Source organism: Heterodontus francisci, chromosome 6 (assembly GCF_036365525.1).
Source record: "Heterodontus francisci isolate sHetFra1 chromosome 6, sHetFra1.hap1, whole genome shotgun sequence".
NCBI lineage: Eukaryota > Metazoa > Chordata > Chondrichthyes > Heterodontiformes > Heterodontidae > Heterodontus > Heterodontus francisci.
In genome coordinates, this window is record NC_090376.1 from 83,911,132 (window position 1) to 83,936,415 (window position 25,284).

Sequence of the window (25,284 nt, forward strand, 5' to 3'; positions counted from 1 at the left end):
GAATAGTGTGTGTAGGGATTGCGATGTGCAATTAACCCGTGACGGTTGGTTGAAATGCAATCATTATGCCATCTTCGTGCTGCGTGCTCATTATCATGGTTTCTACTGGCAACCAGCACTAGCTGTGCTGTTGATTGGCTGCACACTTCAGCAGGGGATCAAAAATTGTAACTTATAGAGTCATGCAGCATAGAAACAGGCACTTCGGCCCACCACGTCCATGCTGACCATAATGCCTAACTATACAAATCCCACCTGCCTGCATTAATTCCATATCCCTCTATGCCTTGCTCATTCAAGTACCTGTCCAGATGCCTCAGTAGCAATACTGTTCCTGCCTCCACCACCTCCTCAGGCAGCTCATTCCAGATACCCACTATTCTTTGTGTGAAGAATTTACCCCTTTGATCCCCTTTAAACCTCCTCCCTCTCACCTTAAATCTATGCCCTCTAGTTTTAGTCACCCCTACCATGGGAAAGAGACTCCGGCTATCTACCCTATCTATGCGTCTAATATTTTTAAACACCTCTATCATGTCCCCTCTCAGCCTCCTTCGCTCCAGGAAAAACAGACCCAGCCTTTCCAATCTCTCTTTATAACTCAAGCTCTCCAAACCAGGCAACATCCTTGTGAATCTTTTCTGCACCCTCTCTAGCTTAATCACATCTTTCCTGCAGTGCGGCGACCAGAACTGCACACAGTACTCCAAATGCGGCCTAACCAACGTTACGTACAACTGTTACATGACGTCCCAACTCTTGTACTCAGTGCCTCGGCCGATGAAGGCAAGCGTGCCGTACGCCTTCTTCACCACCCTGTCAACCTGTGTTCCCACTTTCAGGGAACTATGTACTTGCACCACAAGGTCTCTCTGCTCAAGAACACTCCCCAGGGCCCTGCCATTCACAGTGGCACAGTGGTTAGCACCGCAGCCTCACAGCTCCAGGGAGCCGGGTTCAATTCTGGGTACTGCCTGTGTGGAGTTTGCAAGTTCTCCCTGTGACTGCGTGGGTTTTCGCCAGGTGCTCCGGTTTCCTCCCACCGCCAGCGACTTGCAGGTGATAGGTAAGTTGGCCATTGTAAATTGCCCCTAGTGTAGGTAGGTGGTAGGGAATATGGGATTACTGTAGGGTTAGTATAAATGGGTGGTTCTTGGTCGGCACAGACCACTTCAGACTTGCCTGCATTAAATTTCATTTGCCAATCCCTTGCCCACTTTCCCAGCTTATCTATATCCTGTTGTAACCTTAGACAACCTTCTTCACTGTCCACTATACCATCAATTTTGGTGTCATCTGCAAACTTACTAATCATGCCCCCTACATTCACATCCAAGTCATTAATATATATGACAAACAACAGAGGGCCCAGCACCGATCCCTGCGGCACACCTGGTCACCGGTCTCCAATTTGAAAAACAACCCTCCACTACCACCCTCTGCCTCCTATCACCAAGCCAATTTTGTATCCAATTTGCTAGCTCACCCTGGATCCCATGTGTTCAAACCTTTCGGACCAGCCTACCATGCGAGACCTTGTCAAAGGCCTTGCTAAAGTCCATGTAGACAACGTCCAGCACCCTGCCCTCGTCAATCCTCTTGGTCACCTCCTCGAAAAGCTCAATCAAATTCGTGAGACATGATTTCCCACGCACAAAGCCATGCTGACTATCCCTAATCAGACCATGCCTTTCCAAATGCATATAAATCCTATCTCTCAGAATCCCTTCCAATAACTTTCCCACCACTGATCGGCCTGTATTTCCCTGGCTTATCCCTGCTGCCCTTCTTAAATAAAGGCACAACATTAGCTATCCTCCAGTCTTCCAGTACCTCAGCCGTGGCTAATGTTACAAAAATCTCTGCCAGGGCCCCAGCAATCTCCTCCCTTGCTTCCCATAGCATCCTAGGATACACCTGGTGAGGCCCTGGGGATTTATCCACCTTAATACGCTTGAAAACCTCCAACACCTCCTCCTTTGTAATGTTGATATGCTCCAGGATATCGCTGTTCCCTCCCTTGAATTCACTAGCTTCCATGACCTTCTCCATGGTAAATACAGACGAGAAGTATTCATTTAAGACCTCGCCCATTTCCTGTGGCTCCACACATAGATTGCCAAACTGATCCTTAAGAGGACCTACTCTCTCCCTAGCTACCCTTTTACTCTTAATATACTTATAGAATCTTTTAGGATTCTTCTTTATCTTATCTGCCAGGGAAATCTCATGGCCCCTTTTTGCCCTCCTAATTTCCTTCTTAAGTGTACTCCTACATCCCCTATACTCCTCGAGGGACTCGCTTGATCCCAGCTGCCTATACCTGACATATGCCTCCTTCTTTGTCCTGACCAGACCCTCAATATCCCTCGTCAACCAAGGTTCCCTAAACATGACAGCCTTGCCCATCCATCTAACAGGAACATGCCGGCCCTGAACTCTTCCTATCTCACTTTTAAAAGCCTCCCACTTGCCAGATGTCCCTTTACCTGTAAACAGCCTCTTCCATTCAACTTTTGAGAGTTCCTGTCTGATGCTGTCGAAATTAGCCTTCCCCCAATTTAGGACTTCAACCTGAGGACCAGTCCTATCCTTTTCCACAACTATCTTGAAGCTAATAGAGTTATGGTCCGTGGTCCCAAAGTGCTCCCCCACTGACACATCAAACACCTGCCCATCCTCATTTCCTAAGAGGAGGTCGAGCGTAGCCCCTTCTCTAGTAGGGTCATCCACATACTGCTTCATCAGTGTCTATCCTGGACACAGTTCACAAATTCTTACCCATCTGATCCCTTAGCACTAAGGTAGTCCCAGTCAATATTAGGGAAGTTAAAATCACCTAGTATTACAACCCTATAATTCCTACACCCATCTGTGATTTCCCTACATATATGCTCCTCCACTTCCCTCTGACTATTGGGGGGCATATAGTATAATCCCATTGAAGTGATCACCCCTTTCTTATTTCTAAGTTCTACCCATATGGCCTCGCTGGACACTTGCTAGCACTACTTAAATCTAGCTTGCATGGCATAAGGCCAGCCTGCAGCTCTTAAAGTGGAGGTACATTATGGCTGGAACAGGTGCTGGGAGTCCCTTTGTGAGCTGAATCTAATCTGGGAAAGAGAAGAATGGCTGAACGTGGGACAGAACAGGCACCCAGGTTTTCAGATACTGCAATGGAGGTCTTGGTGGAGGATGTGGAAAGGAGGAAAGAGATCCTGTTTCTCAGGAGGCCCTCCAGATACAGTGAGGAGGCAGAGGGAACACGTAGCCGCAGAGATTAATGACAGGAATTTAGTCCCAAGCACCTGGATGCGATGTCATTGTAAGTTTAATGACCTCGCACAAGTGGTCAAGGTCAGTGAATGTATCTACAAATGTATACAGGCGGGATCTGCTTGTGGTGAGATCCCTGGCACAAGTGCGCTCCTACCATGGGAGGGGCAAAGCTAGTGTCGGTGCCAGCTCACCAGAGGGTGAGATTGCACACGAGTTCTGCTACAGAGGACTCAGATGAGGATTTTGATGGGTCAGGCCACAAGATAAGATGGATGGGTATGCACAACCACATGTGTGGTAGATTGGGAAGCCTGCCAGAAAGGCTACGTTCAATATCACGGAGTATGGAGGAGTTCAGCACCAATGTGGCATAGGCCTTTGAGTAAAGCTTGGAGCCCATCCTTTTCAGCGTGGAACTGGTGGCCAACTCCATCAACACACTTGTGGACCCAACCATGATGCAACATCCAATGACCGAATTCACAGCTTCCATTTCTGCCCAAGTATAGAATAGAATCACAGAATGGTTACACCACAGAAGAAGGCCTTTTGGCCCGTTGAATCAATGTCAGTTTTCTACAAGAGCAGTTTAGCTAATCCCACTCCACTGCCCTTTCTGCATAGCCCTGCAAATCTTTTTCCCTTCAGGTCCTTATCTAATCTCTGTTGAAAGTCACGAATAATCTGTCTCCACAACACTTTCAGGCAGTGCATTCCAGATCGTATCCATTCACTGTGTAAAAAAAAGTTTTTTCACATGTTGCCTTTTGATCTTTTTGCCAGTTGCTATAAATCTGTGCCATCTGGTTATCAACCCTTCCACCAATGGAAACAGCTTCTCTCTGTCTAGACCCTTCAGATTTTGAACACCTCTATCAAATCTCCTCTCAACCTTCTCTAAGAAGCACAACCCCAACTTCTCCAATCTATCCACGTATTGAAGTCCCACATCCCTGGAACCATTTTTGTAAATCTTTTCTGCATCCTCTTTAAAGCCTTCACATCCTTCTGAATGTGTGATGCCCAGAATTGGACACAGTAATCCCATTGAGGTCAAACCAGTGTTTTATAAAGGTTCATCATAGTTTCCTTGCTTTTGTACTCTATACCTCTATTTATAAAACCCAAGGCCTCTTTAACCACTTTCTCAACCTGGTCCCCCCTTTCAACGATTTGTGCACACACAACACTAGGCCTCTCTGTTCTTACATTCCGTTTAGAATTGTACCCTTTAGTTTATATAGACTGTCTTCTTTCTTCTTACCATAATGTATCACTTAGTGCTTCTCTGCGTTAAATTTTATCTCCATGAGTCCACCCATTCCAGTAGCCTGTCTATGTCCTCTTGAACTCTATCACTATCTTCCTAACAGTTCACAGTACTTCCAAGTTTTGTGTCATCTGCAGATTTTGAAATTGTGCCCTGCACACCCAAGTCTACGTCATTAATAAAGTTTTAAAAAAAAGCAATGGTCCTAGTAATAACCCCTGGGGAACACCACTGTATACCTTCCTCCCGTCTGAAAAACAACTGTTCATGACTACTCTCTGGGATGTACTTTATGGGACCCCTAAATTGCAATGGGAGGCAGGGGTCAGAGAGCCTATCGCCTCCCCATTACAATGCAATTTTAGGAACATACGAAAATATGGATTAGGAGCAGGAGTAGGCCATTTGGCCCCTCGAGCCTGCTCCGCCATTCAATAAGTTCATGGCTGAACTGATTTACTCCACATTTCCACCTACTCCTGATAACCTTTTAGCCCCTTGTTTATAAAGAATCCATCTACCTCTGTGTCATGCTAGGCCCCCACCTGCCAAGAATGAGGCACATTAATTTTGTCATGAACATTGATTTTAAACTGTTGCTGGAGCGAGAAAAGGACTTGTTAAACAGATCAGTCGTGACTGGAAAAGATATTTGCATATTAACTGACGGTACTTGTGTAGACAAAGGACCATTCTTTGACACGTTCAACCCACAGTGGATGTTGATCACCGGACAGTGAGGGGGTGGGGAAGCGCATTCCAGGGCCTGCTGGGGTGATGCAATCCACAAGGGCCAGGACTGGTTGGACCAGCTGGTCACATGACTAACTGGCTGTTTCACGGATCTTTTGAACTAGATACAGAGAGTTTGAACTCCGAGAAAGACTGTTTGCTCCTGGACTGAGATGATCTCTCCTGTCTGCTCCCATCTCTTTCTCACAAGTCTCTGAATCCAGTGAAGACCCATGAACTCCAAGCGAGAAAAGTTTCCTGCGACGAACAAGGTTTAAGAACAATACTGGGCTCCAACGAAAAGTAAGATCTACCTACAATCAAGGACTCTACGGTGAGCTCAAAGAACCGTAACAAAAACTCTTCAGGTATTGCCTCAAATCTTTCTACTTTATTTTTCTTCTATTCTTTTCTGTCTCTGTTTGCATGTGTGTATTGCATATGTATGCTAGCGTGGGCACGACGTGTATCTGTAGGCATCAACCGAATTAGAGTTTAAGTTTAATAAATTTCAACCTTTTTTCTTTAAACCTAAGAAAGCTGTTTGTGCTGGTTTCTTTGCCTTATAATTGGAAAGTGGTGAACAAGGATTCACCAAGGGGGAGCTAAAAACATGGTGTGTTTAAAATTAAACCCTGTTACGGTAAGACCAGGTGAAGGCTGAGACCCCTAGACACCTTTCTCACCGGGTCACAACAGAATTTGTGTGCTACCATCCTGGACTTTACCCACAGACAGACGAGAGAAATTGGAAGTGGGAAGCCAAATTGTTTCCAATCAAAAAAAGAGCAAGATTAATACAGGTTTTCTTGTGGTTATGTGTGCTTGAATACTAACATGTCTGCAACTGAAGCTAGTAGCTCTCCAAGCTAGGGTGAAGTAACTTGGGATAAGTTAAAAGCACTGTCTGAAGGAGTTGAGGAAAATGGCTGAGCAGTGTGGGATCACTGTACGTGGCAAGGCTAGAAAGTCTGAACTCCTAAAGCTAGTGTCCAACCATTTTTCCCTTGAATCTGAAGAAGCAGAAACCGGGTTCGAAGCAGATTCCGACAGGGTATTGTTAGCAAAGATACAATTGGAACAAAGGAAACTTGAATTCGAAGACAGGGAAAGAGAATGAAAAAGTCAGGAATGGGAGAAAGAGAGTCTTCCAGAAGGAACATGAAGAGAAGAGAAAGAAAGAGAAGAGAGAGAGAGAGAGAGAAAGACAGGAGATAAAATGAAAGAGAGAGAGAGACAGAATATTCCAGAAAGAACGTGACGAAAGAGAGCTATAGCGGCTTGAGTTAACTAGGGGGTGACAGAGTAACCCCAGTGAAAGCATGGCCAATATGGAGGTGCGTAATTCAGGGCTGGGTACAGAAAAAACTAGTTCAACTAATTCCAAAGTTCAATGAGGAGGATGTAGAAGATTTTTTGTGTCTTTTGAGAAACTGGCAAGGCAGCTAAAATGGCCAGCTGAGACCTGGACTCTTTTACTACAAAGCAAGCTAACTGGAAAAGCCCATGAGATTTATTCCCTGTTGCCAGATGAGAGTTCATCAAATTATGAACTGACCAAAAATCCTTGGGGCATATGAATTAGTACGCGAAGCCTGTCACCAACAGTTTAGAACCCTCAAGAAGCAAGCTAATTAAACTTATCTGGAGTTTGAAAGAAGTAAGGAGCTGGCTTTTGACCAGTGGCTGAGGGTTCTTAAAGTACAGCTCAGTTATGAGAATCTCAGAGCAGTAATTCTGTTAGAGGAATATTTTCTTTATCTCCATAAAGACCCATGTAGAGTAGCAGCAGGTCCAGAGAGCCCGGCAAGCAGCCGTTCTGGCCGATGAGTTTGCTTTACTTTATAAGTTGGTTTCCCAGGGGAGAACCTTTCCTACTCAGCCCTATAAATCCAAAAAGGGCAAAGGGTGGGAAGGTGATAGGAGCCCAAGCAGTCCTGGGAGAGAAAGAAAAGCAGGAGACACAGAGGGTATTCCTCTAGTCAAAAAGGAAGGTGCTATGAGCAGGAGCGAGACCCGGAGACCTGTGTGCTTCCATTGTAATAAAGCAGGGCAGTCAAAAGCTGACTGCTGGAAACTAAAGGGAAAACCTGTCGGGTTAATCAGGGCACACCCGTTCAGTGAAGAAGAGAACCTGATGGAAAGCACAGCAGAACAAGCTGTGGCTTTAACTGCAGTAAGATTGAGACCCAGAAAGCTTACGGCTGCAAGTGCAGGAAAATTTAATAAGATTCCTGAAGGTTATCAGGGTTTTGTGTCTGAGGAGAAAGTAGCCCCATAGCCCTCGAGTGGGCCAAGCAAGCCGATTAGTAATTCTCAGGGATACAGGGGCCAGTAGATCCCTTTTACTGGGAAAAGCCCTGACCTTTCCCCCAGACAGTGCAGTGAACACCAAAATGGTGGTGAATGGTATTGGGGCAGTGTATGCCTGTACCTGTACATCGGGTGCACCTGGAGTGTGACCATGTTTCAGGACCGGTGACCGTAGGGATTGTCCCTAGTTTACCTGTGGACAGGGTTGACCTGCTCCTAGGTAGTGATCTGGCAGGGGCGAACCGAATTAGAGTTTAAGTTTAATAAATTTCAACCTTTTTTCTTTAAACCTAAGAAAACCAGTTTGTGCTGGTTTCTTTGCCTTGTAATTGGAAAGTGGTGAGCAAGAATTCACCAAGGGGGAACTGAAAACACGGTGTGTTTAAAGTTAAACCCTGTTATGATAAGACCAGGTGAATGCTGAAAGGGAACCACAGACCTCTTTCTCACTTGGTCCTAACACTCTGCCTTAAAAATATTCAAAGCTTCTGCTTCCACCGCCTTTTGAGGAAGAGAATTCCAAAGGCTCATGACCCTCAGAGAAAAAATTTCCCCTTATCTCGGTCTTAAATTGGCGACCCATTATTTTTAAACAGTGACCCCTAGTTCTAGATTCTCCCACAAGGAGAAACATCCTTTCCACATCCACACTGTCAAGACCCCTCAAGATCTTATATGGTTCAATCAAGTCGCCTCTTACTCTCCTAAATTTCAGCAGATACAAGCCACGCCTGTTCAATCTTTCCTCATAAGACAACTTTTTCGGGGGTGGGATAGGCCGAAGACAGCCTTCCTAGCTGGAGGCCAATTGAGGCCCTTAAATGAGGCCCTCTTCCTGCAGCCACTGGGATTTAAGCAGCAGTGGGGGGCTTCTGTCATGCGGAGAGTTCCCCAGTAATATAAGGTGAAAGTCCTGCGGGCGTGGGGACGGAGGGCCCCCTCTGTGGGCAATCTGTGGCCCATGGAGGACCCCTGCTGGGAAAACCTGCACCTCCCTGAACCCTCCGCCCAAGTAATATATTGCACTTTACATAAAATAAGAATGTTTGTCAGCTGACTTACCATGAGTAAGGCCACTAGAGATCTGCTAGTATATATGATAAACTATTGCTAAGTGCATTATTGGAGTAGTGTGGTTTGAAGAGAAGGAATTAAAATTAGACATGAACTAGTTACAAAAATAATCACTAATCCTGGAGAAAGGATCTTGTAATTATATTAGCAGACCTTCCTACTTTCTGCTGGGAGCTATATTAATTATGTCTCATAGGAAATTAAATTTGAAGTGTTATGTGATGGCATTGATGTGGAGGGGTGGTAGTTGAAGCATATGTAGTGCAGAAAGAAATTAAATGCAGATGTGCTTTGGGCATTTCACTTGATACACCATGATGGTGTAGAATTTTGACTTAAATGGTGTAATACATGATTTGCGTAATTAATTTCTGGTTTTTTTATCCTCTTCTTTTGTACCATAGAAATGTCTAGAAGATGGCTCATCTCATACTATTGTTGAAAAATAAGTGAATGTGAATTAGGTTACTTTGAGTGATTATAAGCCAGAACACTTTTCTGTCTTTGTGATGTGTGATATTGATAGTTCAATGTGTTTCTTTCATTTATAGTTTTTTAAAATTTGTAGTCTGATTTGTCAGCAGAGTGGATATAATGTGTCCTCAAGACCATAGATAAACCTATCCCATAATTCACTCTTTGTAGAACTGTTTAATTTTTTTTGTATTTTCAGATTAAGTAGAATGACCAAGATCAACATATCACCAGTACTGTTATTAACATTTAAAGTCAGTTGGTAATATCACAGGTGTATGCATGATCTTTATTTGCCCCTTGGGCAGGTGACAGTGTTATCAATTTCTCGACAGTGATGGACCCCAAGAAAAGTCCAAGTGAGGTTGCTGTATAATAAGGCTGGAGTGTAGAGCTCACTCAGGGCAAAGCCATCATGGGAGAGAGAGAATTCTGAGAGCAGAACTAGATGTGGGAAACTAAGTTAAAGATGAAGAGTGAACAAAATCTGGAAGATGAAACACTAGGAGCTGGGATACAAATGGCAAAACTTTCAAAGCAGAGTGTAATCATGGAATGAATGAACCCAGGTTCCAAGGCAGAGATAGCGAAAACATTTTTAAGATACGAATTTTAAAGAAAGATATCAAAAAAGGTGGGGTGGGGGGGGGGGGGGGGGGGTGGGGGGGCGGGAGGGGGGTGGGGGGGCGGGAGGCGCAGGTGGTGACAGAAAGCAGGAAACAAAAGGCCAGTAAGCCTAAGATCTATCATTGGGAAAATGCTGGAATCCATTATTAAGGAAGTAGTAGCAGGACATTTAGAGAATCATAATGCAATCAGGCAGAATCAACATAGTTTTATGAAAGGGAAATCGTGTTTGACAAATCTATTACAGTTCTTTGAGGATGTGTCAAGCAGGATGGATAAAGAGCATTCGATCAGGTGCCACATAACAGGTTACCACACAAGATAAAATCTAATGGTGTTGGTGGTCATATATTAGCATGGATAGAGGATTGGCTAACTAACAGGAAACAGAGATTCAGGATAATTGGGGTTTTTTCAGGTTGGCAAACTGTAACTAGTGGAGTGCCACAAGGATCAGTGCTGGGGCCTCAACAATTTACAATCTGTCTTCATGACTTGGATGAAGGGACCGAGTGTATTGTATCCAAATTTACAGATGATACAAAGATAGGAAAACAAGTTGTGAGGAGGACACAAAGGGTGTAATTGTATGCTGGTGGTAGGGGTCTTGACATCAGGGGAAACCGATGCTGAGATCCCTGCGTTGCCTCTTGTATGGAAGGCCCGCCAAATTTAGTGCCAATCAGGCACTTAACTTGACAGCAGCGGGCCTTCCATAGGATTTAGGACCCCTGCTGTAACTGCAGCGACCAGACACCTAAGAGCGGTGTTGGAGCCAGGCTTAAGGCAGGTCAGAGTGGGAGTGGTCTTGTGGGGTGGGGGTCATAGGGAGGGGGGTATGGGGGGTCGGCAGCAACGGCAGAACGTGGCCCTAAGCATGCCCCCCCCCCCCCCCCCCCCCCCCCCCCCCCCCCCGATGCCGGTCCTTGTTCAGGCACTAAGTACCTTTGAACGAGGGACCCACCCCCACCCCCGCAGCCAGGAAGCAGCCCACACCGTTTCTCGTGCCGTGCTACCCGTGCGGCAACAGGGCCACCCGCTGCAAGGTTAATTGCGGCTGTGGTGGGAAGAGGCCTTTAATTAGGGATTAATTACCCAGTTAAAGACCTCAATTGGCAGTGGGGCAGGTAGGCTGTTAACAGGCCTTCTAGCCCTGGACTAAATTTCAGTGGAGGTGGGCTGGTGGCAGGAACATCCCCCATTACCATCCCACCTGGTTTTATGCTCTCCCCACCTCCAAACTCGCCACGAGGGAGACCATAATATTCCACCCAAAGTGTCCACAAAGAGATATGGATAGGTTTCAAGAGTGGGCAAAAATTTGGCAGATGGAGTATAATATGGGAAAATATGAGTTTGTCCACTTTGGCTGAAGAATAGAAAATCAGAATATTATTTACATGGAGCGAGACTGCAGAATGCTGTGGTAGATGGATCATGGTATCCATGTACATGAATCACAAAAAGTTAGCATGTAGGTGCAGCAAGTAATTAGGAAAGCAAATGGAATGTTGGTATTTATTGCAAGGGGGATGAAGTATAAAAGTAAGGAAGCCTTGCTACTACTGTACAGGGCATTAGTGAGACTGCACCTTGAGCACTTGGTCTCCTTACCTAATGAGGGATATACTTGCATTGGAAGCAGTTCAGAGAAGGTTCACTAGGCTGATTCCTGGGATGAAAGAGTTGTCTCATGAGGAAAGATTGAACAGGTTGGGCCTATACTCATTGGATTTTAGAAGAATGAGAGGTGATCTTATTGAAACATGTAAGATTTTGAGGGGGCTTGACAGGGTAGATGCTGAGAGGATGTTTCCCCTCATGGGGGAGTCTAGAATTCGGGAGGACAGTTTCAAAGTAAGGAGTCTCCTATTTAAGTTGGAGATGAGGAGGAATTTATTCCATATGGTCAATATATAATAAATACTAAATTAAGTGGGTCACCTGAGCTTAGCACCAATTCTGACATGTAAAAGGTGAGGTTGGTGTTGCACTTTATTAGATTTTAAATTTCAAAGAACAAAGAAAATTACAGCACAGGAACAGGCCCTTCGGCCCTCCAAGCCTACGCCGATCCAAATCCTCTATCTAAACCTGTCGCCTATTTTCTAAGGGTCTGTATCTCTTTACTTCCTGCCCATTCATGTATCTGTCTAGATACATCTTAAAAGACGCTATCGTGCCCGCGTCTACCACCTCTGCTGGTAATGCGTTCCAGGCACCCACCACCCTCTGCGTAAAGAACTTTCCACGCATATCCCCCCTAAACTTTTCCCCTTTCACTTTGAACTCGTGTCCCCTTGTAATTGAATCCCCCACTCTGGGAAAAAGCTTCTTGCTATCCACCCTGTCTATACCTCTCATGATTTGGTACACATCAATCAGGTCCCCCCTCAACCTCCGTCTTTCTAATGAAAATAATCCTAATCTACTCAACCTCTCTTCATAGCTAGTGCCCTCCATACCAGGCAACATCCTGGTGAACCTCCTCTGCAGCCTCTCCAAAGCATCCACATCCTTTTAGTAATGTGGTGACCAGAACTGCACGCAGTATTCCAAATGTGGCCGAACCAAAGTCTTATACAACTGTAACATGACCTGCCAACCCTTGTACTCAATACCCCGTCCGATGAAGGAAAGCATGCCGTATGCCTTCTTGACCACTCTATTGACCTGCGTTGCCACCTTCAGGGAACAAAGGACCTGAACACCCAAATCTCTCTGTACATCAATTTTCCCCAGGACTTTTCCGTTTACTGTATAGTTCACTCTTGAATTGGATCTTCCAAAATGCATCACCTCGCATTTGCCCTGATTGAACTCCATCTGCCATTTCTCTGCCCAACTCTCCAGTCTATCTATATTCTGCTGTATTCTCTGACAGTCCCCTTCAGTATCTGCTACTCCACCAATCTTAGTGTCGTCTGCAAACTTGCTAATCAGACCACCTATACTTTCCTCCAAATCATTTATGTATATCACAAACAACAGTGGTCCCAGCACGGATCCCTGTGGAACACCACTGGTCACACGTCTCCATTTTGAGAAACTCCCTTCCATTGCTACTCTCTGTCTCCTGTTGCCCAGCCAGTTCTTTATCCATCTAGCTAGTACACCTTGGACCCCATGCGCCTTCACTTTCTCCATCAGCCTACCATGGGGAACCTTATCAAACTTATTCAACATATAGTATCGAATTGCATTAAAATGCTAGAACATATTTTGATTCTGCAGTTATTGTTAGCACTATTTCACATGATCTGATATCTTCATCCAGTTCTGAAATCAATAGAAACTTCTACTGAAATTAATCATAAAAGGAAGAAGGAATCTTTTTTATTTGACAATTGGGTTAATTTTTGGAGCCTCCTTTTGAAGGCCTGCAAACAAGTGCAGTTAGTGGAATCTCCCAATGGTAATTATTTCACACTGGGGCCGTGGCCAGTTTTGTGACCGGTAGCTGCTTCTAGTGCGTTTTTTAAAAACTCGCGCAAAAGATCGCAGAAACTCAAGTTGCCCTGAATGCAATTTGCACTTAAATATCTGTGATCTTTTGTGTCAGTTACGCTGATATCACAGGAATTGCAATTTTAAAAGTAAACCAACGCAATTGAGCAGAATCTCCATTTCAGTAATAAGGTTTTTCTGGTAAATTCAAATACAAATGCCAACATTACTGTACTAATTTTCAGTAAGCCTAACCTTTAATTTATTATTTGTACCCATAGGATGTGATGTCCTTGTCTAGTTTCAGCTTGTAGAAATCAGGATCGTTTGTCCTCACAAAACTGTCTGTCAAATTTGACATATTCTAAGCACCTTGTGCGAGTTCACTCTTTTATCAGCTATTTGAAATGATTCCAAAATGGATTGAAATGTAACATTCTAAACCAGGGGTGCCCAACCTTTATGCATGAGGGGCCACATTACAATTTTTCTCCTACATAGGGGGCCAGTGAGCAAATTTTGGAATGCTTTGTAAATTTTTCTTACTATTAATCAAAACAACAAAAATTTGTGCGTTTTTGTGAATGAGCTTCAAATGAGAAGACTAATTTATTAAATTACTTTCTCATCACTGTGTTGAACACTGATTTAGTGAGATACCTGGCATTGTTCTTACTTACACAAATAGTCAATGTCAAATGTTCAAGCTCATAATCTTCCAATTTATTTTACCCAGTGAGTGGCACAGTATAGATGGGTTTTCATTGCTAAAAGAGAATTGCCACCACACTCGGGAGTTTGCTGATGGACAAAGTTCCTAATCAGCTTTTATTGAACTGTATTGCCTAAGTATTGGTTTTTGGGATGTATTAATATGGGGGGACGGGGGGGTGGGGGGAGGAATTTTGACTTTGGGGAATAGTGTAAAACAGGTTATATCTGATCTGCCAGCCTCTTGCACAAGTAGACAGGGTGGTGAAGAAGGGTGTATGGCATGCTTGCCTTCATCGGCCGAGGCATTGAGTACAAGAGTTGGAACATCATGTTACAATTGTACATAATGTTGGTTAGGCCGCATTTGGAGTACTGTGTGCAGTTCTGGTCGCCGCACTACAGGAAAGATGTGATTAAGCTAGAGAGGGTGCAGAAAAGATTCGAAAGAATGTTGTCTGGTTTGGAGGGCTTGAGTTATAAAGAGAGATTGGATAGGCTGGGTCTGTTTTCCCTGGAGTGAAGGAGGCTGAGAGGGGACATGATAGAGGTATATAAAATTATGAAAGGCATAGAGAGGGTAGATAGCCAGAGTCTATTTCCCATGGTAGGGGTGACTAAAACTAGAGGGCATAGATTTAAGGTGAGAGGAAGGAGGTTTAAAGGGGATCAAAGGGGTAAATTTTTCACACAAAGAATAGTGGGTGTCTGGAATGAGCTGTCTGAGGAGGTGGTGGAGGCAGGAACAATAGCAACATTTAAGAGGCATCTGGACAGGTACTTGAATGAGCAGCGCATAGAGGGATATGGAATTAATGCAGGCAGGTGGGATTAGTATAGATAGACATTATGGTCAGCATGGACGTGGTGGGCCGAAGGGCCTGTTTCTATGCTGTACGACTTTATGACTCTATCTCAATGTCTGCCCATACACTTCATGTAGCGAAAAGGAATATTCAGATAGATGTCCATCTGTCAGGAATGATCTTGATCTCTTTCTCTGCTCTTCCTCTCCCCTCTGTGTCCATCCCTCTTCCCTTCCTGGGTCCATCCCTCTCCATGTAATCTCTCCCCTCTCTGTGTCCATCCCTCTCTCTCCCCCTTCTCTCTCTCACTCTCCCCCCTCTCTTGCTTCCCAATCTTTCTCTCCCTTCTTTGTCTTTATTTTATTTATTTATTTAGAGATACAGTGCTGAAACAGGCCCTTCGGCCCACCGAGTCTGTGCCGACCAACACCCACCCATTTATACCAACCCTGCAGTAATCCCATATTCTCTACCACCTATCTACACTAGGGGCAATTTACAATGGCCAATTTACCTATCAACCTGCAAGTCTTTGGCTGTGGGAGGAAACTAGAGCACCCGCACCCGCTCTGCCCCACACCTCTGGCTGTATGCTGGCCCCCTTTCTGCTTTCCCCTCAGCCTCTCTGTTCCTCGTCCCACAACAGCCATTCCCATTCACTCGGTCATGTCTGAACCGCCCAGAAACAGCAGGGGCAGCTGATGCCAGGGCACCTGGGCCTTGAACCGCAAATCAGTTCATCCGGGCAGCCCACTATCAGTCACAGACAGGCATCAGCCGTCTGTCAGAATAGGAGAGTTGTCAATTAAAGCCAAACCATAGGCAGTCTGCTATCAGCCACATAGGATTGGCAGGCCAGATCGATACCTTTGGCAGGTCAGATTTTGGCCCATGGGTCATATGTTGGACAACTCTGTTTTGAATATACAATTCAACATTGATTGCAGTGTCTTTAGACTCTCCTGGGAATGAATGCTCCAGTACACTGCGCATATGATGACAGTACTAGGAAAGAGTTAATTTCCTCCCTACATCCTTGTTTAATGTAATTTCAGATCACAATGGCAGTAAACTAAAACAATGCAAGTTGAGCCATTCAGCTGGAGTCATATGCTCATTTCAGATGCTAACCTCTGCAAAGCAGTCTTTGTGGGGCCAGATTTTAATTAAATCATGGAACTTGTGACAATTTATGTGTGTTTTTTTTGTAAATACCAAAGCATTCCCAACGTTCATCACTAGTTTTACTTTACAAACGCATCTTTCAGTTAATTAAAGAATGACTAAAAGATTGATAAGGAAGGTAAAATTAGAGTACACGAGACAGCTAGCTAGAAATATGAAGACAGATGGTAAGAAAAGTTAACAAAGTAAGCGTTGGTCCTATAAAAAGTGAGTCTGGGGAATTAATAATGGATAATAAGGAGATGGCAGATGAAGTGAACAGATATTTTGCATCGGTCTTCACTATTGAGGATACAAGTAACATCCCAGTGTTACGACCAGTTGAGAAAGGTGTCTAGTGGTCTCTTTCAGCCTTCACCTGGTCTTATTGTAACAGGATTACATTTTTAAACACATTGCTTTTTGAACGCCCCCTTGGTGAATCCTTGTTCACCGCTTTCCAATTATAAGGCAAAGAAACCAGCACACCAGGTTTTCTCAGGTTTAAAGAAGAAAAGTGAAATTTTATTAAACTTAATCTGTAATTCGGTTAACGCCTACAGATACCCGCCGCGCCCCACGCTAGCATGCATAGGTGATATGCACATGAAATTAAAGGCAGAAAAGAGCAGAAGAAAAAAAAGAGAGGTTTGAGGCAATCTCTAAAGAGGGGTTTTTGATGCTGTGCTTTGAGCTCCCTGTAGTCCTTGCTTGTAGGTAGATCTTGCTTTTTGTTGGGGCCCAGTATTCTTCTTAAACCTTGTTCACTGTGGGAGACTTTTCTCTCTTGGGGTTCATATGTCTTCATTGGTTTCCGGAGTTGGTGAGAGAGATGAGAGCAGACAGGAGAGAGGCGGCAGCAAGCTAGCCATGAGAGGTCTTTTCCAGTCCAGGAGCAAACAGCTTTCTGAGTTCAAATTCTCTGTGGCAAATTCAAATTCAAAAAACTCCAACAGCCAATTAGTCATGTGACTAAACTGGTCTGATCTTATCTGTTTGTGTATTCGGCCATCTTAGCAGTTAACCTGGTATGCTATCCTCTCCACTTTCAACGTCTGGTAATCAAAAGTCCATTGTGGATTAAATTGGAGCAGGGAGTGGCCCCTTTGTCCTTTCCAAGTACTGTCTGTTACTATGCAAATGTCTTTCCTGTCAAGGGGCTGGTGTTTTTTTTTGTAACAAGTTCTTTCATTACTCCAGTAACAGTTTAAAAATCAATGTTCATATAGCGAAATTAATGTGTCTCATTCTTGGCAGGTGGGGGCCTGCATGACACCAGTATTAGCTTTAAGTCAGGAAATGGAAGTGAGGGAGGAACTCAAGAAAATTACAATCACCAGGGAAGTGGTACTGAAGAAATTGTTGGAGCTGTGGGCTGACAAGTCCCCGAGTCCTGATAGACTTCATCCTAGGGTGTTAAAAGAAGTGGCTACTGAGATAGTTGATGCGTTAGTTTTAATTTTCCAGAATTCCCTAGATTTGGGGAAGGTTCCATTAGAATGGAAAATAGCCAATGTAACTCTTTTATTCAAAAAGGGAGGGAGACAGAAAGCAGAGAATTACAGGCCAGTTAGCTTAACATCTGTCTCAGGGAAAATGTTAGAAGCTATTATTAAAGACGTTATAGCAGGGCATTTAGAAAAATTCAAGGTAATCAGGCAGAGTCAACATGGTTTTGTGAAAGGGAAATCGTGTTTAACCAATTTATTGGAGTTCTTTGAGGGAGTTACATGTGCTGTGGTTGAAGGGGAACTGGTGGATGTATGATACACTGGTGGATGTATGATACTTAGATTACCAGAAGGCATTTGATAAGGTGCCACATCAAAGGTTATTGCAGAAAATAAAAGCTCATGGTGTAGGGGATAACATATTGGCATGGATAGAATATTGGCTAGCTAACTGGAAACAGAGAATAGGCATAAATGGGTCATTTTCTGGTTGGCAAGATGTAATGAGTGGTGTGCCAGAAGGATCTGTGCTGGGGCCTCAACTTCTAACAATTTATATAATGACATGGAAGAAGGGACTAAAGTTGCTGCTGACACAAAGATAGGTAGGAAAGTAACTTGTGAAGAGGACATCAGGGGCCTACAAAGGGATATAGATAGGTTAAGTGAGTGGGCAAAGATCTGGCAAATGGAGTATAATGTGGGAAAGTGCGAAATTGTCTACTTTGGCAGGAAGCCTAAAAAAGCATATTGTCTAAATGGTGAGAGACTGCAGAACTCTGAGATGCAGAGGGATCTGGGTGTCCTAGTGCGTGAATCACCAAAGGTTAGTTTGCAGGTACAGCACGTAATTAGGAAAGCTAATAGAATGTTATTGTTTATTGTGAGGGGAATTGAATGCAAAAGTCGGGAGGTTATGCCTCAGCTATACAGGGCATTAGTGAGACCACATCTGGAGTACTGTATACAGTACTAGTCTCCTTATTTAAGGAAGGATGTAAATGCGTTGGAGGCAGTACAGAGAAGGCTTACTAGACCAATACCTGGAATGGGTGGGCGGTCTTACGAGGAAAGATTGGACAGGCTAGGCTTGTATCCGCTGGAATTTAGAAGAGTAAGAGGCGACTTGATGTGGAAAGGATGTTTCCCCTTGTGGGAGAATCTAGAACTTGGGGTCGCTGTTTAAAAATAAGGGGTCACCCATTTAAGACAGATGAGGAGAAATGTTTCCCTCAGAGGGTCATGAGTCTTTGGAATTCTCTTCCTCAAAAGGCAGTGGAAGCAGAATCTTTGAATATTTTTAAGGCAGTGGTGATAGATTCTTGATAAGCAAGGAGGTGGAAGGTTATCGGGCGTCGGCGGAAATGTGGAGTAATCAGTTCAGCCATGAACTTATTGAATGGCGGAGCAGGCTGAAAGGGCCGAGTGGCCTACTCTTGCTCCTATTTCGTATGTTCATATGTACTTATGAGTCTTAATTTTATTTCATACAGGAATTGGACACGATTTCCTCATTTAGCTGGGACTGAAAAAAATCTCCAGTTAGCACAACAGATTCAAAAGCAATGGAAGAACTGGGGACTGGATTCAGTTGAATTGGTTCACTATGATGTCCTGTTGTCTTACCCAAACAGAAGCAATCCTAATTACATCTCTATCATTGAGAATGGATATTCGGTAAAGTGAAAGATGTTGCATTTAATTATAGTTTTTACTCAACTCCATCTGTACTTTTGTTCATTTGAAGTAATACACAATTACTAGTTTGTAGTCCATGGTATAATTCAGTTATTACCATGCTTTTCTTGCTGATGGCGGAGTTCTACCATTCACAGATTGCATTTGAAAGCTCTGAGATGAAGGGCGTGCAGTGCTGTTTGACCACTGTCATCTAAGAGAATGGTTGTGCTGGGGCACTTGCTGAGTAGGCTGAGTTCTCATTACCACCTTCCTGTGGAGAGGAATTGAAAATAAAAGTAAGGATGTTATGCTTCATTTACACAGGACATTGGTGAGACCACATCTCAAATGCTGTGTGCAGGGGAAGGCAGTGGTGTAGTGGTATTGTCACTGGACTAGTAACCCAGAGACCCAGGGTATTGCTCTGGGGACATGGGTTCAAATCCCACCACAGTCGAAGGTGGAATTTGAATTCAATTAATAAATCTGGAATTAAAAACTAGTCTAATGATGGCCATGAAACCATTGTTGATTGTTGTTAAAAACCCATTTGGTTCACTAATGTCCTTTAGGGAAGGAAATCTGCTGTCCTTATCTGGTCTGGCCTACATGTGACTCCAGAACCACTGCAATGTGGTTGACTCTTACATGCCCTCTGAAATGGCCTAGCAAGCCACTCAGTTGTATCTAACCACTATGAAGTCAATAAAAAGGAATGAAACCATCGACCTAGGCACTGGAAACGACAATGACAAACCCAGCCCTGTCGACCCTGCAAAATCCTTCTTACTAACATCTGGGGGCTTGTGCCAAAGTTGGGAGAGCTGTCCCACAGACAAGTCAAGCAACAGCCTGACATAATCATACTCACGGAATCATACCTGACAGACAATGTCCCAGACACTGCCATCACCATCCCCTGGTATGTCCTGAACCACTGGCAGGACAGACCCAGCAGAGGTGGTGGCACAGTGGTGTACAGTAGGGAGGGAGTTGCCCTGGGAATCCTCAACATCGACTCTGGATCCCATGAAGTCACATGGCATCAGGTCAAACATGGACAAGGAAATCTTCTGCTGATTACCTCCAACCGCCGTCCCTCAGCTGATGAGTCAGTACTCCTCCATGTTGAACAGCACTTGGAGGAAGCACTGAGGGTGGCAAGGGCACAGAATGTACTCTGGGTGGGGGACTTCAATGTCCATCACCAAGAGTGGCTCGGTAGTACCATTACTGACCTAGCTGGCCGAGTCCTAAAGGACATATCTGCTAGACTGGGTATGCGGCAGGTAGTGACGGAACCAACAAGAGGGGAAAACATACTTGAACTCATCCTCACCAATCTGCCTGCCGCAGATGCATCTGTCCATGACAGTATTGGTAGGAGTGACCACCGCACAGTCCTTGTGGAGACGAAGTCCCGCCTTCACATTGAGGATACCCTCCTTCATGTTACGTGGCACTACCACCGTGCTAAATGGGATAGATTTCGACCAGATCTAGCAATGCAAAACTGGGCATCCATGAGGCGCTGCGGGCCAACAGCAGCAGCAGAATTGTACTCAACCACAATCTGTAACTCATGGCCCGCCATATCCCCCACTCTACCATTACCATCAAGCCGGGAGACCAACCCTGGTTCAATGAAGAGTGCAGGAGGGCATGCCAGGAGCAGCACCAGGCATACCTCAAAATGAGGTGTCAAGCTGGTGAAGCTACAACCCAGGACCATCTGCGTGCCAAAGTGGGTAAACAGCATGCGAGAGACAGAGCTAAGCGATCCCATAACCAACAGATCAGATCTAAGCTCTGCAGTCCTGCCACATCCAGCTGTGAATGGTGGTGGACAATTAAACAACTAACTGGTGGAGGTGGCTGCACAAATATCCCCATCCTCAATGATGGGGGAGCCCAGCACATCAGTGCGAAAGATAAGGCTGAAGCATTTGCAACAATCTTCAGCCAGAAGTGCCGAGATGATGATCCATCTTGGCCTCCTCCTGAAGTCCCCAGCATTACATGCCAGACATCAGCCAATTCGATTCACTATGCATGATATCAAGAAACAACTGAAGGCACTGGATACTACAAAGACTATGGGGCCTGACAATATTCCAGCAATAGTACTGAAGACCTGTACTCCAGAACTTGCCGTGCCCCTAGCAAGCTGTTCCAGTACAGCTGCAACACTGGCATCTACCCTGCAATGTGGAAAATTGCCCAGGTATGTCCTGTACACAAAAAGCAGGACAAGTCCAACCTGGCCAATTACTGCCCCATCAGTCAACTCTCAATCATCAGTAAAGTGATGGAAGGTGTCATCAACAGTGTCATCAAGTGGCACTTGCTTCTAAATAACCTGCTCAGTGACGCTCAGTTTGGGTTCCGCCAGGGCCACTCAGCTCCTGACCTCATTACAGCCTTGGTTCAAACATGAACAAAAGAGCTGAACTCAAGAGGTGAGGTGACAGTGACTGCCCTTGACATTAAGGCAGCATTTGACCGCGTATGGCATCAAGGAGCCCTAGCAAAACTGAGGTCAATGGGAATCAGAGGGAAAATCCTCCCTGGTTGGAGTCATAACCTAGCACAGAGGAAGATGGTTGTGGTTGTTGGAGGTCAATCACTTCAGTTCCAGGACATCACTACAGGAGTTCCTCAGGGTAGTGCCTGAGGCCCAACCATCTTCAGCTGCTTTATCAATGACCTTACTTCAATCGTAAGGTTAGAAGTGGGATGTTCGCTGATGATTGCACAATGTTCAGCACCATTCGTGACTCCTCAGATACTGAAGCTGAAGCAGTCCATATAGAAATGCAGCAAGACTTGGCCAATATCCAGGCTTGGGCTGATAAGTGGCAAGTAACATTTGCACCACACAAGTGCCAGGCACTTTCCAACAAGAGAGAACGCTTGATTGGCACCCCATCTAAAAACATTCACTCCCTCCACCACCGATGCACAGTGGCAGCAGTGCACCAAGACTCCTTCGACAGCACCTTCCAAACCCACGACCTCTACCAACTAGAAGGACAAGGGCAGAAAATGCATGGGAACACCACCACCTGCAGGTTCCCCTCCAAGTCACACACCATCCTGATTTGGAACTATATCGCCATTCCTTCACTGTCGGTGGGTCAAAATCCTGGAACTTCCTTCCTAACAGCACTGTAGGTATACCTACCCCACATGGACTGCAGTGGTTCAAGAAGGCAGCTCACCACCACCTTCTCAAGGGCAATTCGGGATGGGCAATAAATGCTGGCCTGACCAGCGATGCCCACATCCCATGAATGAATAAAAGAAAAGCTTTGGTCTCCTTATTTAAGGAAGGATGTAAATACATTGGAGGTGGTTCAGAGGAGGTTTACTAGATTGAAACCTGGAATGAGCGGGTTGTCTTATGAGGAAGATTGGACAGACTGGGCTTGTTTTCACTGGAGTTTAGAAGAGTGAGGGGAGACTTGATTGAAGTTTATAAGATCCTGAACAGTCTTGACAACATTAATGTGGAACGAATGTTTCTTTTTGTGGGTGAGTCCAGAACTAGGAGGCACTGTTTTAAAATTAGGGGTCACCCTTTTAGGACTGAGATGAGAGAATTTTTTTTTCTTGGAGGGTTGTGTGACTTTGGACCTCTCTGCCTCAGAAGGTGGTGGAGGCGGGGTCATTGAATTTTTTAAGGCAGAGGTAAATAGATTCTTGTTAGGCAAGGGAATCAAAAATCATTGGGGGTAGATGGGAGAGTAGAATTCGAGACACAAACAGATCAGCCATGATTTTATTGAATGAAGGAGCAGGTTCGAGGGGCCGAAAGGTCTGCTTCTGCTCCTAATTCGTATGTTCATCTGTATGTGTTTCCCACAAGGCCAGTTGCAGAGGGCGAGCTGGGTGCACAAGCACAATTGTCACTGCCCTCCTCGGTGAGTGGGGCCTTAACAGAGCCAGTACCGTCACATCGTTCCTCCACACCTTCCATCAGCACAGACACACTCACCTCGGTTGGGTCCCAAAGTAATGTAGAACAGGGAGAACTGAATGAAACTCACATCACGCATGAGCAGGAGGAGGATGGTGAGGCCGAATCAGCTGTGGGAAGTCCCCCTCGGAAGACGGATTACACTCACAGTGATGCTCCACTGGGTGATGATTTTGGGCCTTGGGTGTCACAAACAAGGACCATCTTCCCCGAGAATCAGAGACAGATAAGTTCCCATTTGTCGGAGATCCCTGAGGCTTTGAGAAGACATGGGCAGGCAGTGGAGGAGTCCATGCAACGCATGTGCTCTGTCATGACTCAAGGTTTCGAGCACATGAGCTCCTCCATTGAGAGATTGGGCAACCACTTGAAGAGCTATAAGCAGCACCACTCTAAATGGGTGCATGAGTAGCATACTGATATGCACAGAAAGAGTGAGACTCTCTGTATCATTGACCGTTCAGTGTCTCTGATGGCGCAGAAATGCTTGAAATGGATGCCAGCTGCGTCCCATCCAGCATCCAAAGGCGCTAGGAAAGGGCTGAGGCAGTCGAAGCGGCTGATGAAGGGGCCATCCTTCATGGGACACTGGCATCACCCTTTGGCTCCTCGCCCCCTCCAATTCAGGAACCATCTGTACCGCAAGGTCCTGTGACAGAGGCTGCCCCTGCAATTAAAGGCCTGCTCAGGTCACGAGAAAAAAACCCGACCCAAACCCGACAGAACCACATCGGACCCAAGCCTGACCTGGCCCGAGTCCCTCCATTTTTTTCCCGCAACCGACCCGAGCCCGACCCGACCACCGGAATGTTCCCATTACCTACCTTGCGACTCCCAATCTGCAGGAAGCTGCAGCATGAGCGTGATGACATCATAGAGACGCTCACTGCGCAGACTCAGAGTTTCCCTCTTTGACATCCCGGACACCCAGCTCAGATAGGTTCTTTACTTTTAACACTTCTTGCTGTGTGTGTCTGACCCGGACCCGGCCTGACCCGACCCGAGCCCGAAAGCTGGACCAGAAGTGCGATCCGACCTGACCCGAAGCCGACACGTGTCGTTGGGTCCTGTCGGGTTCAGGTCAGGTAGCAGGCCTTTACCTGCAATGACAGAGACGCTGCAGCCTGTGGAGGATCCCCCATGGGCACCTCCACGATGAGAACGGAAGCCACGGGCATCTCAGCCTGAGGCAAAGTCGAGGGAGCAGGCTACTTCCACCTCATCCTGTGCCACAGGGCGAGCAGCCCATAGAAGTGGTGGGGAAAGAAGGCTATCACACTGCTGATTTTACATAATGGCTCAACTGGGTGCTGTTGTCCACATTTGTCCGCTGTTATGATCCCCATGGAGATCAACATACCAAAAGAACTAAATTTACCGACCAGCCCCAATAAATGAACAAGATTTCACTTTTATAATTTTTACTCCAGCAATCAAAACAAAATCAACATAAATTTAGCATAAGATAACAGACAAATCACAATATATATTACATGTTAATTATCAGATGCAACAAAGATAGATCTCATTGATTTATTGGGCAGTCCTCTCAGCAAAGATGGCACTGAACAGCTACAAAGTTCCTCAAAACTGTGAACTTCTTCCAGGTAGATTTCCAACTCTTGTCCTCCAAGATCGGATATTCTTGTCGATAATAAGCTTTGCTTCTTGCCCTCAAAATTTTGGTCTTGTCACCTCTTGAATGTCTTTGGCCCTGCTCATGACAGTCTTGATGGCATGGTTCCCTCAATAACCCTTTTAGTCAGCGAAAACAGCTGCTGCCACTGTTATATGCTAATGGCCAGCTCCCAGAATCAGGTTTTAGTCTCAGCTGCGTGGCTTCCAAAACAGCCTGCATCAGTTCAGCAATTTCTGATATCTGAGCTTGAATAGCTCTAGTCACATGTCTCTGGTGAAATGACTGTTCGTTTTAGCTGGTTCCAACCAGTTCTTTTTTTCCAGAAACCTGAAGCTTTTAGTTTCGTTTTCAAGTTAGGGTCTGTCTCAAAAAAAAACAAGCTTTGAAACTAGAGTCTGTGCACTGAACAAAATTCAACAAGTCACCTGTTCAAAAACAGTCTGTGCACACTTACCACTGGTCTTGCACCGTGGGCTCGATCACACTGCTGTTTTGTTTTCATTTCAATATAAATTATTTGTGTTCAAACTGATGTGTGTTATTTATGCTTCTGCCAAAAGGGGGGATGGTGTTTCGGTGGGTGGAGCGGCCAGGGGGTCTGGGATTGCAGTATTTCCATGCTCACATTAGGGAAT

General features: G+C 45.2%; 1 protein-coding gene across 1 annotated transcript in view; it reads left to right on the forward strand.

The window, feature by feature from the left end:
- naalad2 (N-acetylated alpha-linked acidic dipeptidase 2) overlaps positions 1 to 25,284 on the forward strand; it is a 204,216-nt gene that overhangs the window by 21,685 nt on the left and 157,247 nt on the right. Inside the window, exon 3 of the mRNA XM_068033980.1 lies at positions 18,845 to 19,028. Within this exon, the coding sequence (XP_067890081.1) occupies positions 18,845 to 19,028 (184 nt within the window). The remainder of the gene's footprint in view (positions 1 to 18,844; positions 19,029 to 25,284) is intronic.